The sequence below is a fragment of the Sus scrofa genome, chromosome 1, assembly GCF_054392235.1.
Source record: "Sus scrofa isolate SSC_HxYL_T2T_F1_AM1 chromosome 1, Sscrofa_HxYL_maternal_Yorkshire_Landrace_v2.0, whole genome shotgun sequence".
NCBI lineage: Eukaryota > Metazoa > Chordata > Mammalia > Artiodactyla > Suidae > Sus > Sus scrofa.
This window is the reverse complement of record NC_139383.1, coordinates 173,897,193-173,911,535: the sequence shown is the minus strand read 5'-3', so window position 1 is coordinate 173,911,535 and position 14,343 is coordinate 173,897,193. Positions and strand designations below refer to the sequence as shown.

Sequence of the window (14,343 nt, the reverse complement as noted above, 5' to 3'; positions counted from 1 at the left end):
ATGAAGAGATTGCACTGTATGAGACTGAAGCTCTTTCCAGCTGTGACCTCCTGGCCCTCCAGCCTGATGGGTGACCCTTGGCCTTTGCCACCCATAGTGGTATTTCTGCACAGGGTAGTGGGCAGCTTGCCTGTCCCTGAGGAAGAGCTCTGGACTAGGAGTCAGGATTCCTGCTGGGCTCTGATGCTGGAAATACCACTGACTTGCAAAAGGGGAGGTGATCATCAGGAGGGTTGATTCTCCTTGCTCTAGCAGAAGAACCTCTCGGGACCTAAACTTCTGGTTGCTAAACAGTTGTGGCTTCTTGGTAGGTGGGTGAGCAGTATGAGCTATTCGTGTCTGGGGAGCGGAGGGAAATATCATTTGCTTTTTGGGCTATGGGTTGTCAAGCTCTGGCTGAAACAGTTTCATGTTATCTCATCTAATACTTAATGCTATTGCTATTTTAAAGATGAGGAACTGAGGCCCAGATGGACAAAGAATCTTATTCCACAGTTGGACAATAAGTGACTGATTCTAAGGGCTTTGCTGGTCCACAATGGGTATTTCTAGGTGCTGGACAAGCAGCCCACAGATGAGGAGGCTGAGGATGGGAATGGGAGTGGTTGCAGCTGTGAAATGGGCACTGTTCTCCTCCCTGGCCTCAGAGGATGGGCAGACTTTGGGCACTTAGCAGTCACAGCTGAGGGCCTAGGACCCAGCTGGCAAGCAGTTCAAATAGTCTCTGAACTAGAAGGGAGTTAAGGGTCATCTCGTCTCATCCTGCAAAGCATTACAGTATCTCCTTACAACAACACCTCCTGGAAGTGTCACCCTTTTGGTTGCCTTTGGTGTCGGGGGATCACTTCCTCCAAAGACAGTGCCTTCTAACTAGGGACAGCTTGGGAGGTTAGAGTTCACACTAACTAGGAGCTAGAACTTACCTCCTTGCAGCTCCCATTTACTGGTTGGCCTGAGTCTTAAATATAAGGAAAGTAATTCCTCCAACATCACATAAGTAGGGAAGCAGCTGAGCCCAAGTTTACTCCCAGTTGGGCCTATGGGGCTCTCTCTCCAGCGGTCCTCTGGTGAGACTGAGTCTCCCCCACCGACCCCATCCAGAACCAGTCTGTCCTCCCAGGACTGGGGCCAGCCCAAGGATGTGGCTGGAACTTGGCTCCCACTTTTTCTCCCTCTACAACTCAAAGGAAAACTCTTGGCCATTAGCTCTGTGAGCCATTCTGGCTGGTGGGTGTAATCTAAACAAATTCCTCCCAACACCTTCGAGTCCTAATAACACAGCTGGCTTACCATGATCTCCCAGAAACACAATTAGGCCGAGTCAATATTCATGTCGTGTCCTGGAAAATAATTTTTTTCTGGTGGAGGAGGAGTTTTTACCATCAGGCTCTGATTCCAGACCCTCTGCCTGCTGACCTGGGTTCTCCTGGTTTCTTTTGCACGTGGGTGGCTAGATTAACTGTGGGTTAGGGGACTGGGGTTGGACAGAGAAGGGCTGCAGTGAGAAGTCTCTGAGACTCCCAGGTCTTCCCACTCCAGCCTGGAGTGTATTCCAAAAGAGAGGTCCCACAGGGTTCTAGAAAGTACTAGAAGAGAGTACTAGTAAAAAGAGTTTGTCACTCTGTCAGGCCTGAGTCACACATGGAGTTTTGGATTTATTTCCTGTCCTTTTTTAGTATTACAGTTGGGGACCCCAAAGCTCAACGAAGAGAGAGAACTTGCCCCAAGGTCACCAGTGAAAGAGCTGGTACTAGATCCCAAGTGGCCAGATTCCCCATGTCTGCCCTTTGCCCTGTCTCCAACATGACCAGATATACCTCAGGTTTCAAGGGGAATAACAGATGACCCCTGCCAGGCTCATCCACCAATCCCAGAATCATGGGCAAGAAGGAGTACCAGGTTTTGGAACAAATAAAATGCCCCATTTCCACACTAGGCCGCAAACACATGCGACTGATTAGCTCCCATCAGGGAGAAAAAGTAATCCAGGATGGGTTGGGTTTCTTGAAGCTGGACCCCGATTGGTCATGAAATCTTGGTAAGGAAGTCTCCCCCTCCCCGTCCCAGAAGCCAGGATTCTTTCTGGGTTCTGCAGTGGTGCCGGAGAGTCCCCACACCGAAAGGCAGGGTAATGTCGAAGGGAAGTTCTGTGGCAAGGCAGAGCTGGCTTGTGATTTAGAGAAAGGGCAAGGCTGGGAGTTGAACCCAGCAGGCTTCCCGGAGGAGGAGGCAGGGCCAGCTGGCTAGAACAAAGGGAGGGGTGGGTCATCTTGCCGGAGGGAAGAGACTGTGGGGATTCAGAGAAGGCTGGAAACATCTCTCCCCTCTATTATCCTCCCCCTGGCCGCCCTCTCTCCGGCCCTTGTCCTTCCCGGTAGGATCTGGGGGCGTCCGGGCCGTTGATGCCCAGCACCGCCGTGGGGTGCGCGGTCGGCCGGAGCTCCCTTCCGCGCGCCGGGACCGGGGTGAGCGCGCCCCGCGGGGGGCTGCGCAGCCCTTACAAGGAGTTTGGCGGCGCTCGGGGTGGCCCCGCCCGCCGGACTCCCCCGGCCCCGCCTACCCGCCCGGTCGGGCCGGGCCGCGGGAACGCTGCCTGCTCGGCGCTCGGCGCTGGGCCCGGGACGCGGACGCGAACGCAGCCGGGTCCGCGAGTGCCGGGGGACCTGCGAGTCGCTCCCGAGGGCCCCGACAGGCGGGCACGCTGCTCGGGGCCCTTCGGCCGAGGACCCGTGTCCCTCTCCGCAGCTTCGCCATGTCCTCAGTGTTCGGGAAACCCCGCTCGGGCAGCGGGCAGCAGAGCGCGCCCCTCGAGGTCAACTTGGCCATTCTCGGGCGCCGCGGCGCGGGCAAGTCCGGTGAGTGGGGTGCGGGCCGAAGGGAGGGGGTAAGGCGCGGGCGCGAGAGGCGGGGAGAGGTGGGGGGAACCGGGAGCTGTGGGCTCCCGCGAGGCTCCTCCACTGGCTTTCAGGGCTGCCTGCGCCCAGGTGGGTTGGGTGAGATTCCGTGATTTTCTTCTTTGCCTCAGTTTCTCTGTGGCTTGGCTCTCCTGCTTTGTTTTCAGCTCCTCCATCTCTCAGCTGTCTTGTGTTCCTTGCCTGTCTTTCCTTGTGTGTTTCCCCGCTGTGTCTGTGTCCTCCGGGGCTGACCCCAGCTCTGTCTCCCCTCCGTCTGTCTCTGTCTTCCAGCCCTCTGCCGGTCTCCCACTTGCCATTTACTGCCCTCCATCTGCTCCTGTGGTCAGCAGTCAGCCCTGGTGACTGGTACCAAAGGGACCTGTTAGGCATTGATCCCCAGGCCAGGGCCCCTATGAGCTTAGTCGCAGCGTTGCTGCTCCTAGATGTAGGCGCAGGGATGAAGGAGCCCCTGGCCCCTGAAGGGAGGTGGTAAAAGTCACTGGCTTTGGGGATTTCCCAGGAAGAGGCCACTCCCCACTCCCCACCCCAGTCTCCATGGGTTCTAGAACAAAGTGTAAAATCTTAATCAAATGTATTTGTTTCAAGCCAGAGCCGTCTTTTGACTTTCGGGAAACACGTTGGACCCAGGTGCCTGGGACTTATCCTTGATGAACCAAGCTCTTGGACTTCCACTTCTTTCAACACTAACTCAGCCTTCACCACTCATGGCAGTTCTCACCCAGCTGAAGCCCAGGGGGTGGAGGGGTCATCATAGGAAGAGACCCAGAAGAAGGGTTCACCCTTCTCCTTGCCACTCCCAGTCCTAGGCAGCGGAAGGTGGCAGGGCACAGGAGGCTCCTCCTCTGGCCAATTTCCAGTTACAGCCATTAGTGAATGGCCGTCAGGGACTCAGCTATGAGCTTTCTTCTCCAGAGTATTCTTTGAAGACTCACTGGGGGCCTCCACTTCCCTTTTGAAGCCAGTTCCCTGGCTCAGAGAGGAGACTCTGAATCATGCTTTCCTACAGAAAAGATTTGCCTTCTTCTCTTTGCACATCACATTGTTATCTGCAGCTCTGTTACTGGTAGTTTAGTCAGTGACTACATGAACAAAGGAATTTAAAATGTAAAATATGTATTCCCTGGGTGTTAGTTTTCAAATGGACCCTGTTAGGAATCCTGGGAAAGAATTTTAAAGATTTTCCTTCGAATATTGCATTACTTTTTAAGAGTCCAGTATAGTAGTGGGCTGGCCCTTGGCTTTAAGTGGTTAAATTCTGAAAAAAAATTAGTCCTGTTAATGCATTCCACCTGGGGAGAGCTTCACTTTAGAGCTTTATATTCTGTGTGACTCCCATGATAAGTGTGGAGGCCTAGAGCCAGGACTAGAGTATGTTCACCTGGGACTCTGGGACTTGGAGGTTCACACCCCTCCCAGAGATTACCCGCTGGTCAACTCAGCTCTTTCTCTCTTTGGCTTACAGCCAAAACTGGGATAAATACCCCCCTCCCACCCCCTAATTTCAGAATCTTTGTGCTTTGTCAGGGTGGGGGATGTCTCTCTTCAGTTTGAGTATTACCAGTCTGACTCTACAGTAACTGGTTGCATGGGTCCAGACCCCTTAGTTTGGATTTTCACAAACACCCCCTTAGACATGCCTCTCATTTCTTGCCCTCTCCCCCTTCAAAAAAAAAAAAAAATCCCAGGATGCTACTGCAAAGGACATGGTTCCCCATATTTCTGTTTTCCTCCGAGCCTCTCAAATCAACTCCCCAGGTCCTCAGCCACCTTCCCCCAGACAGTAGAGGCTGGTGTCAATCAGGGGTCACAGAGGCTGGATAAGTACTCCTGAAAATGAGAGGGGCAGCCTCCAGGGCCAGCAGCCAGACACGATGGGAAGACTGAGCCAATCGAGTCCTTTCTGCTTCTTGCAGCCCTGACCGTGAAGTTTCTGACCAGGAGATTTATCAGTGAATACGACCCCAACTTGGGTAAGTACCACTTCTCTTTCCTCCTGCTGTACCCCACTTGGATTTCCCCTGTGTGCAGGTATGTGTGCGCACCCACACATACACACAGAGACACACACACACACACACACACACACACGAGGTGGTAGGGCCTGGCCTGGTGAGGACTGCACATCTAGGGGCTGAGAGGAGGAGCGGCAGGATGACTCAGCCCATGGGGCAGAATGTTTTAAGTTCTAGAAATACACCCTTCCATAGAGCACCCCAGACAACTTGTGGCTGGCCCAATTAGAGAACTGAGAGAAGTTGGTTTTCTCTAAAATATAAGTTATGAAAAGACTTGAAAAAAAATTAAATGTTACAGAACATACATATCCATTAAGTGTTATTCTTCAAGATGCCCACTCAATGTACTTTTCCAGAAAAGCTGGACAAGACGTTGGGGAAATTCCCTAGTGATACTGTCTTCTAAGCCAGTTTTAGAACCACACAAGAAAAGAAATCTTGTTTTGTAGCTATATCATGGTATGTTAGAAAAAGGGATACTCTGGTGTCCCTCAGAGCTGCGTTTGAATCCTGGCTCTGCCACTTATTAGCTGTACACCTTTGAAGCAGTCACCTAACTTCTTTGAGCTTGTGTTTCCTCATCTGTAAAATGGGCATAAAATACCGTTCTTAGAGAATTACTGTGAGGATTAAAGAAATAACAAGTGTCAAAGATCTAGTGTAGTACTTGACCCACAGTAGAGATTGAATGCGTATTTGCTTCTCCTTCCTTGTTCCTCCTTAAATGGCTTCCCATCCGTGGTGGCTGAGATCCCCCAGGTTAATCAGAACAGTGTTTCTGAAAATTATCTTTAGCAGCAGGACCTTTTCCTCAATAACCTCTAACATGGAACCCCAATTCTAAAATAAATAAAAGCAGAATTTTATTCACATAAATGTAACTTAAAGCTCACATTTATAGTATTTGTTTATGGCACACTTTCCATTGAGGAAAAGTGGGATGTCTGGATGCTCTTTGCTTTTCTTTCTTTTCTTTTTTGCTTTTTAGGGCCATACCTGTGGCATATGGAGATTCTCAGGATATGGGTTGAATTGGAGCTACAAGCTGCTGGCCCACACTACAGCCACAGCAACAAGGGATTTGAACTGCATCTGTGACCTACACCATAGCTCATGGCAACACCGGATCCTTAACCCACTGAGTGAGGCCAGGGATCAAATCCGCATCCTCATGGATTCTAGTTGGGTTTGTTAACTGCTGAGCCACGAAGGGAACTCCTCTCTTTGCTTTTCAAAAATGGAATCTGTCTTAGATTATTTTCCCCATTCATAAGAATTGAATTTGTAGAACCCCAGAGGGCCCTCTGAGGAAAGTGAGGTCTTTGAGACGACCCTTGGGGTCCCACAGAGTGAACCCTGTGCGATCACAATGCAGCATTACCTGCTGCAGGCTGCTGGAGGATTGCCCCTGTGACACCTGGAAGAAAGAGCTCCTTAGCCTGCTGGTGCTTGTCAGCCCCTGAGTCCAGGCTGGAATATTGAATCCCACTGTTGGAGCAGGAAGGGATGTCAGGGCTCCTTGGTCCAGGGGTCTTTATAATTTGGTCCTTGAGTAGTAGAACCCCTTCTTTCAAGGAGGTCTTGCACACAACCCCAGGCCATCAAATAGAGAAAGCAGAGGGGGCCCTTGGCTAAGGGACTAAGTCAGAAATACAGGGCAGGCAACTCGCTGACAGCCCCTGAGGGGTTTGTTCCTCAAAGCTTGGTGTGACCACCTGTGCTTTGACATAGTCCCTCGGCTACAGCGGAGGAGTAGGCCAATGAAGCTTTCTGGGCCAAGGTCACCTAGCAGGTCTGAGGGGAGCCCATTTGATTAGCAGAGGTCAGTGCCTATGGGAATGGGACCCAGGATGTGCTTGTGTGCTAGCCCGCATGACAGGAAATCAGATGGAGTTGGGGGCGAGGACAGCAGGAATGGCTGGAAAGGGAAAATGGAGATTCCCAAGAACGGTGCCTCAAAGGACAGATTCTGCTTATCTCAGATATTGCCTGGGACATACATATACTAAAAATTTCTAGCTGTTGGAGTTCTCCATATGGCACAGTGGGTTAAGAATTCACCTGCAGCAGCTCAGGTCCCTGCAGAGGTGCAGGTTAAAGGATCTGGCATTGCTGCAGCTGTGGCTTAGATTCAGTCCCTGGCCAGGGAACTTCTATATGTCTCAGGTGTGGCCATAAAATTAAACAGCAATTTTTTTTTTTTAAATCTGAAAGTGAAATTTAAGGGGTCATTTTGTCTTTTATCTGGTGACCTACCTCCAGCCTCTCTCCTTCCTATCCTGCAATCCCTACCCTTCATTCAGCATCCCACTGGAGGAGCCTTTTACAGTGGTGGTTTGAGCTTCCTGACTGAGCAGTTTTGGAGTTCTGAGCTCATAGGGGAATGCACAGTCAGACTGTCTGGGAGAGGGCAGGTGGCAGCCCCACAGTGGGTCATCACCTCAGCCTTGGGTCTCTCACCCCAGTTGGAGAGCTTCCGAGCCAGAGGGGTGACCAGATGCTCACCTCCCAGCCATTCTGGGAGGCCAGTGCTGCTCCTCAGGGATCCTGTCCAGTTTCTACCCGTTCCAGCCACTGTCCTATGGCTGGTTCCAACAATAGTAGGGAGTCTCAGACCAGAGCCTTTTCCTTTGTGGAGGAAGATCTGAGCATCCAAGGGAGTGTTAGCCACCTGGAAATATAAAACCATTGTTTCCCCTTTTCAGAAGTCTCCCAAGAGCTTAAGCTCAAAGGGAGCCTCTTGAGGGTGAAGACCTGTATTCTTCATTTCCATTTCCAGCTTGAAGCACAATTCTAGGCACAGTGTAACATGGGATTGAATTTTGGTTTTGGGATTACCCTTTAAAGAAGTGCTCCTATTATTATCTCCATTTTATATGTAAAGAAACTGAGGCAGGAGTTCTTATCGTGGCTCAATGGTAGCGAACCTGACTAGTATCCATGAGGATGGGGGTTTGATCCCTGGCCCCGCCCAGTGGTTAAGGATCCGGTGATGCTGTGAGCTATGCTGTAGGTCACAGATGCTGCGCAGATCCTGTGTTGCTGTGGCTATAGTGTAGGCTGGCAGCTACAGCTCCCATTTGACTCCTAGCCTGGAAATTTCCATATGTCATGGGTGCAGCCCTAAAAAAAAAACACCAAAAAAAAAAAAAAAAAAAAAAAAAAGACGAAAAAGAAACTGAGGCAAAGAGGGCTTAGTGGTTTGCCTAAAATCATGGAGAACCTCAGGTACAAAGGAAGATGAGACAGCACCACTCCAGTTGCCCTGCACTAAGGGTAGCCTTATGCTAGAGGGCCTGGAGTCAGACGTCTATGCGGCATGGGGCACTCTGAGCCTTGGTTTCCACATCTCGAAGACAGGACCCATAGACTCTGCTCTGTGTATGAGTTGTGCCTTGTTATGGATTGTGAATGGAGGAGATGGTAGGAGCCAAGAGAGTTAGTGCCTGTGAAAGGACTTTGCCTGTGGTAGGAGCTCCAGTTGGGGGGGGCAGGGGTCTCCAGGAGAATGCCTTCTTCTCAAAGAATGGCCAGGAGTGGGGGGTATATCACCTCATTTGCCCAGGGCAGAATTACAGCTTCTTACCTTCCTGGTCCTCATCCTGCTCAGACAAGGATATAGGCACCATTTCTTTAGCTTTTTTTTTTTTTTTTTTTTTGGCTTTTAAAAAAATTACTCCATTTTATTGCATTTATAGTTGTACAAGTCATCACAACCAAATTTTATAGCATTTCCATCCCAAACCCTCAGTAGGCACCATTTCTAAGGCACCATCCTACCTATACACACTCTGACCAGAGCTTCTTTGGTGACATGTTAAAAATTATTACTGTAAATGAGAGAAAAATACTTTGGGAAAAGAATCTTCTCTCAGCATTAAAATCCTCAGAATGTTATTTGGAACTAGGAGTTATGAAGCCTGTATTTATTAAAGGACTCCAGTATGCCACGCGGGCAGGGGCTTTGCCATGGGAAGACAGGGCATTACTATGACTTGAAAAGGACCCCCCTCCCACCCAGCCCCAGCCTCTGGAGTCACCTCACTTGCAAAGGGGGAGAGAGCTGGATAAGATGCTCTCATGTTCTAAGCCTCCTTCAGTTCATCCATGGTATTCCCCAGCCTCAGCTGGATGGGGAACGTCTGCTCTTCCCCTGTCCTCTGCCCAGATAGAGCTGGAGAATTGGCTGATCCACAGAGCCGAGGGAGTGTGGGGGTCCCCGTGTAGAGGCAGCCCAGCCTACAGGCCTCAAGTTCCATTTGAAGTGCTGTGTGCTGTGGTGTGTGGCCAAGCTTGAGTTCTCTCCTCGGGGCCTCACCTCCCTGTTGCGTCTCTACGGCAGAGCTAACAACAACCTCAAAGGCTGTTGAGCTGTAAGGGACTACAGGAGACCAAGGCTGGGCTAATATTTTCCTTCCACTGGGCACAGCGTGGTGCCTATTTGGGCACAGGAGCTGTGGAGCACCTAAACGGCATGCATCAGACAGCTTTGGCAGGAAAATCAAGAAAATCCAAATGAGATGTAGGCATCCAGGGGCAGGTCTTCTTGCACCAAATATAGTTAAACATTTGGGGCATATTTTCCATTAGATTTTTTTTTTTTTTTTTTTTGTCTTCAAATAAGAGTGGCTATTTATCCAAGTCCCCAAAACAGGCTGGGGATGGGAGCTGTCTGTGATCCCTGCTGGCTGCTAGTGGGCCTGGCGTGCATCCAGGCCTGGCTTGGCTGCTGGTGGCCCTCAGAGAGAAGTGTTTGTGAATTCCGCCAGCGTTGGGGGGTACTCTTCTCACAGTGGCTGCTGCCAGCAAGGAAGAGAGGCCTCTGTTCTGCCCAGAGGGTTCTTCTTTAGGATCACTTGTGGCACAGGGACCCCCAGGGAAAGGTGAGGGCCAAGTGCCCGCACACACGTGGACCAGTGGCACTGGGGAAAGTTGGGGGTAGGGAGAATGATTGCCTGCAATGGGAAGGTCCCCTTTTGCAGGCCTGGCCACTTGATGCTTTCTCAGGTTCGAGGTCATGAGAACTTTGGAAAAAAATGCAAAAACTTGGAAATCCAAATAAGGTCAATGCTTTCGTTCATAGTACGGTACCAATGTCAGTTTCCTGGTTTTGATCATTGTACTATGGTTATGTAAAGTGCTAACATTGAGGGGAGTTGGGGGGAGGGTACACAGGAACTCTCTGTACTATTTTGTAACTTTGACATGAGTCTAAAGTTATTTCAAAATAAAAAGTAAAAAACAAAACAAAACAACAACAAAAAAAACCAAATCACCTTGGAATGTGAACTTGCCTTGGAAACTTTGGAGCACCATGTCCCCACTGTCCTTTATCAGGCATCTGTGGAAGGCCAGGCCCCATGCCTAGGGGCCCATGCAGTCCAATGAGAGCATGCAGGGACAAGCATTTAAAGCACAGTGCCTGGCATGGAGTAAAAGCTCGAAAACAGCCAGTGTTATCACATTATCCCCATTTTAACAGAACTCAATGCTGACATGACTTGGTCGAGTCACACAGCTAAAAAGTAGCTGAAGCTGGGTCTGATTCTACATCTCCAACCTAAAACTTTCGAATATACTAAATTCCTGCGCTCCTATTTTGACAGGGACTGTTAGTAACACCTTATTGGGACTTTTGAACAGTGTCTGCCTCCCCCCACCCTCCCCTAGACATGTTGCATGCCTCTCCTTTCCTGTCCCTTCTCCCACTGGGGGCAGGAGGATTGTCCTGGTTGGCCTTGGAGGCTTCCTGTGGGCCAGGTACTATGGTTGGAGGGGCAGAGGGTGGAGAAGCTGGGGGTTCAGGAGGGAGGGGCTGGCAGTGCAGCTCCTGAGGTCTCTGCTGCTCACCAGGGCCATGAGCCACACACTCCATCCTGCAGGCATGGTGTGTGGACCCAGAACACAATCCCGTCCCCTGTGGCATGTTCTATGAAGTGACCGCTAATGCTGGGAGCCCTGACAGGTGGAGCAGCATCTCTTAGGTGGGAAGTTATGCCTGGGTACTCCATGTGGGTGGGAGCCAAGGCCTTGCCAATGGTCCCGGCTCAGCTGGCCTGAGAGAAAGTCTCCCAGATGTGCAGAGGGGTCCAGTACAAAGGAAAACAGGGACTCAGACCCAGCCCACCATCGAGTGGCCTGCCCTGCTTCTGACCAGGCTGACCATTTGTGTTGCAGAGGACACCTACAGTTCCGAGGAGACCGTGGACCACCAGCCTGTCCACCTGAGAGTCATGGACACTGCAGACCTGGTAACCTTACCCCTCATTACCCATAAAGAGCTGAGAGAGTCAGTGCAGCCTCCTGAGAAGTCCTACTCCCAGAGTGGGGGCTTCACATGGGAATTGTACACCTTTTAAGCTGTCAATTGCTGTGTGACCCTCATTGAGTGGCTGACTTCTCTGGGCCCAAATCTATTCATTTGCCAAATGAGAAAGGCTAGACTGGGGTTCTGGGGAGATTGCTGGTATCAGCTCTGAGATTCTGTGCTCTGGGGCTGTGTCTGTGTACCCATGGAGACAGGTGCACACATGTGTTTGCACAGAGGCTCCCCCTGCCCACCCAGTACATGTATCTCCCTTTGTTCTCACCATCCCTTGCCAAGGCTGGGTGCCAGCTCTTCCCAGAAGCCAAAGGGGCACCATGAACCTGATCTGAAACCAGTGGTGCCCAGGCACAGCCACATCTCTGTAGGGGCCATGCCAGAGTCTTGGCTCTGTGCCCCAGAGGCCAAGTTCTCCAAGGCTCTGGCTGGGTGGTGGGAGTGAGGCTCAGAGACAATGTCTCCTTTCACACCAAGCCAAATCCACACTCAAGTGCCCCTTTGAAAAGGGCCCTGCTGGGGAACAATATACAAAGATCCGGGGACTGGGGTGGGGGATGAGGGCTCAGGTGAAGGCCTTTCCCTGGCCGCCTCTGTCCCTGACTGAGGCTGCCCTCCTTTGCCCCAGGATACCCCCAGGAACTGCGAGCGCTACCTGAACTGGGCCCACGCCTTCCTAGTGGTGTACAGCGTCGACAGCCGCCAGAGCTTCGAGGGCAGCAGCAGCTACCTGGAGCTGCTCGCTCTGCACGCAAAGGAGACGCAGCGTGGCTACCCTGCTCTGCTGCTGGGCAACAAGCTGGACATGGCCCAGTACAGGTGAGTGCAGTGCTTTGTCTCACATCCCGGAGCTCGCATTCATAAGTTGTCATCTTCAGGAGTTATTTAGCTGCTCTGAAGAGCATGTAGGCAGAAGGTGGTGTGTTGTAAGGGCTCAGTGGGCACGTCTTCCAGGCAGCCAAGGGCCCGAAGGGAAAGGCATCTGGGCTGGACAGAGGCTGGACCACAAAGTCAGAGGAGAGGCCACTCCCTCCATCCTCCTTGGGCCCCAAGGTCTCTCTCAGCCTCACCCTCTCTTGCCTGAGCCTATATGACCTTCCGTTTCCATTCTCCATAGCTGGCTGGTCATCTGGTGCCTATTTCCAATTCTGGGGAGAGAGGCTGTGATTGGCTGCCTGGGTCAGGTCTGCTTTGGTCCAACTAGCTCTCGCTTTCACCCCAGCGTGGTCCCCAGGCTCACTCTCAGAGTTGGCAGTGCTGAGAGCAGGGTCTCTTAAAAACAGTTGGACATGAATCAGAGGTCACAGACTGGGCCAGAGGGCAGATGACCACTGAGTACTGCAGCCGTGTTTTGCTTGGCCAGCGCAGTGTTTTAAAAGACCTGAACCTGGAATGCTTTGAGGCGAGGCATGCTGACCACAGGCTTCATACTCCCCATGGCTTATCTCCACCCTTGGCACACATTCACGTTGCCCATATGGCCCCTGAGGTATTTGAGACTGTGATGCCTCCACAAGATGAGTGATCCCACTGGCCCTCTCTGACACGGACGCTCGTCCTGTGTGGCCAGTCCACGTGTGAGGTAGGGTACCATCTATCAGCCTTCTCCCATCCCTCCGTGCTCAGGGCTGGTCACTCCTGCTTCCCCAGGCCCCAAAGGCCCATTGACCTGTTAACAAGGAGGGAACCCTTGGTCTAGAACGAGGCCAGATGGGCAGTGAGGAAAGGGGGTGTGGGCTTGTGAAGGGGGCTCATGGTGGGGGCCTTCAAAGGCGGGAAAGCCCTCAGACCCACACAAATTCCATCTCAGGGAATGAGGGAGGCTGTGTGATCTTAACGCCAAAAGGTAGTCTCTGAAGAGTCTCAGAGCACCCCCCACCCCAGAGCCTAGAATAGGGATCAGAAGACTGGATTGTGAATAAACTGGTTTTAAATATGAAGAAAAAAACACCTAGGCCACTGTTTTGGTCCCAGCATCTGCCAAAGGGATTGTCTGAAAGTGGTGTGGGAGCAAAGAGCAAAGTAGCATTAGTTCCCTAAAAACAAGTCACGACACTTTATCCCCATTTCCTTCTCTGATTGAGCCCCAAGGTCAGTAGATCAGGATTTGTTGAGGACAGTCAGTGCCACTTTCAGCCGAGCATTGTCACTGCATCCGTGATGGTCTTGCAGCTAAAGGGTAAAATGTGGCTTAGCGTGGTGGTTCCCAACTATGGAGGAAATTTTTACTAGGCTGCCCCCCAAATAAGAAAAAGGGTAATACCATTACGTGCCCGTGTCATCCATTCGCACACATGTCTGCACATGTGGGCTTCTTGTCTCTGAAAGCTCATTATTTAAGCCCCACCATGACAAAGTTTCAGATTCAAGTTCTTCATAAATGCATATGATACCAAGTATTCTTTCAAAAGGCGTTCCTCAGGAGGCAGTGAGCTGTCAGGACGCCACCTCTGGGTGAGGGATGGATTAGGTGGTCTGCCTCTGACCGTTCCTATCCCAGTCACTCTCTCTGATGGGCTCACCCACTCCCCAGCCTTGGCACCTGCCAAATTAACCTTGGCTCAGAAACCTTTTCCCACTAGGACCTACCCTGGTGTCCCCTCTCATCTCATAGGCTGTGCCATTGACGTCAGGAATGGCGGGTAGGGCAGCTCTGCAGTGGGATTCAGCCCTTGAAACCTTGGCCTTCAGACCTCATGGACCCTCTGTCTCTTCCCTCTTCTGGATATCGGGCCTACCCAAGGCCACTCTTTTTCTTCTTCTCACCCTGATTCCCATGGCTTTAAGGACCTTCCCAGTTCAAATATTCAATCCCACCCTCGTGGAATGAAGCTGAGAATAGGTGCTGCTGCCTCTCTCATCTTGTCACCCTTGCTGTCGCCTATCCCTCCCCTGGGCAGGCGGCCAGAACACCCCACAGCCCTGAGAGCTGTGCTGACCACAGGCGTCCTGAGTCACCTCAGCCCACCAGGCCTCTGTAGACACTGCAGTCTCACATCCTTCCATCCAAACCACTGCCTTTCTCTAGAGCTGGTCCCACACGCCAGGGCTGAGGGTGGCTTGTTTCTTGACCAAGGGACCAATGTTGGAG

At 51.5% G+C, this 14,343-nt stretch overlaps 1 protein-coding gene across 13 annotated transcripts in view; it reads left to right on the top strand.

The window, feature by feature from the left end:
• The first annotated feature begins 2,065 nt into the window (after positions 1-2,065).
• The window catches only part of RASL12 (RAS like family 12), a 52,879-nt gene continuing 40,601 nt past the window's right edge, over positions 2,066-14,343 (top strand). For 10 of the 13 annotated variants that reach the window (XR_014816663.1, XR_014816665.1, XR_014816662.1 and 7 more), the window contains exons 1-4: positions 2,549-2,855; positions 4,829-4,885; positions 11,108-11,181; positions 11,881-12,071. Coding sequence is in view for 2 of the 13 variants with exons in the window: in XM_021100056.2 (XP_020955715.1) it covers positions 2,753-2,855; positions 4,829-4,885; positions 11,108-11,181; positions 11,881-12,071 (425 nt within the window). In the remaining 11 variants the exon portion in view is untranslated. Of the gene's footprint in view, positions 2,856-4,828; positions 4,886-11,107; positions 11,182-11,880; positions 12,871-14,343 lie in introns of all 13 variants that reach the window. The other 3 variants (XM_084978232.1, XR_014816670.1, XR_014816669.1) reach the window with 3 other exon arrangements.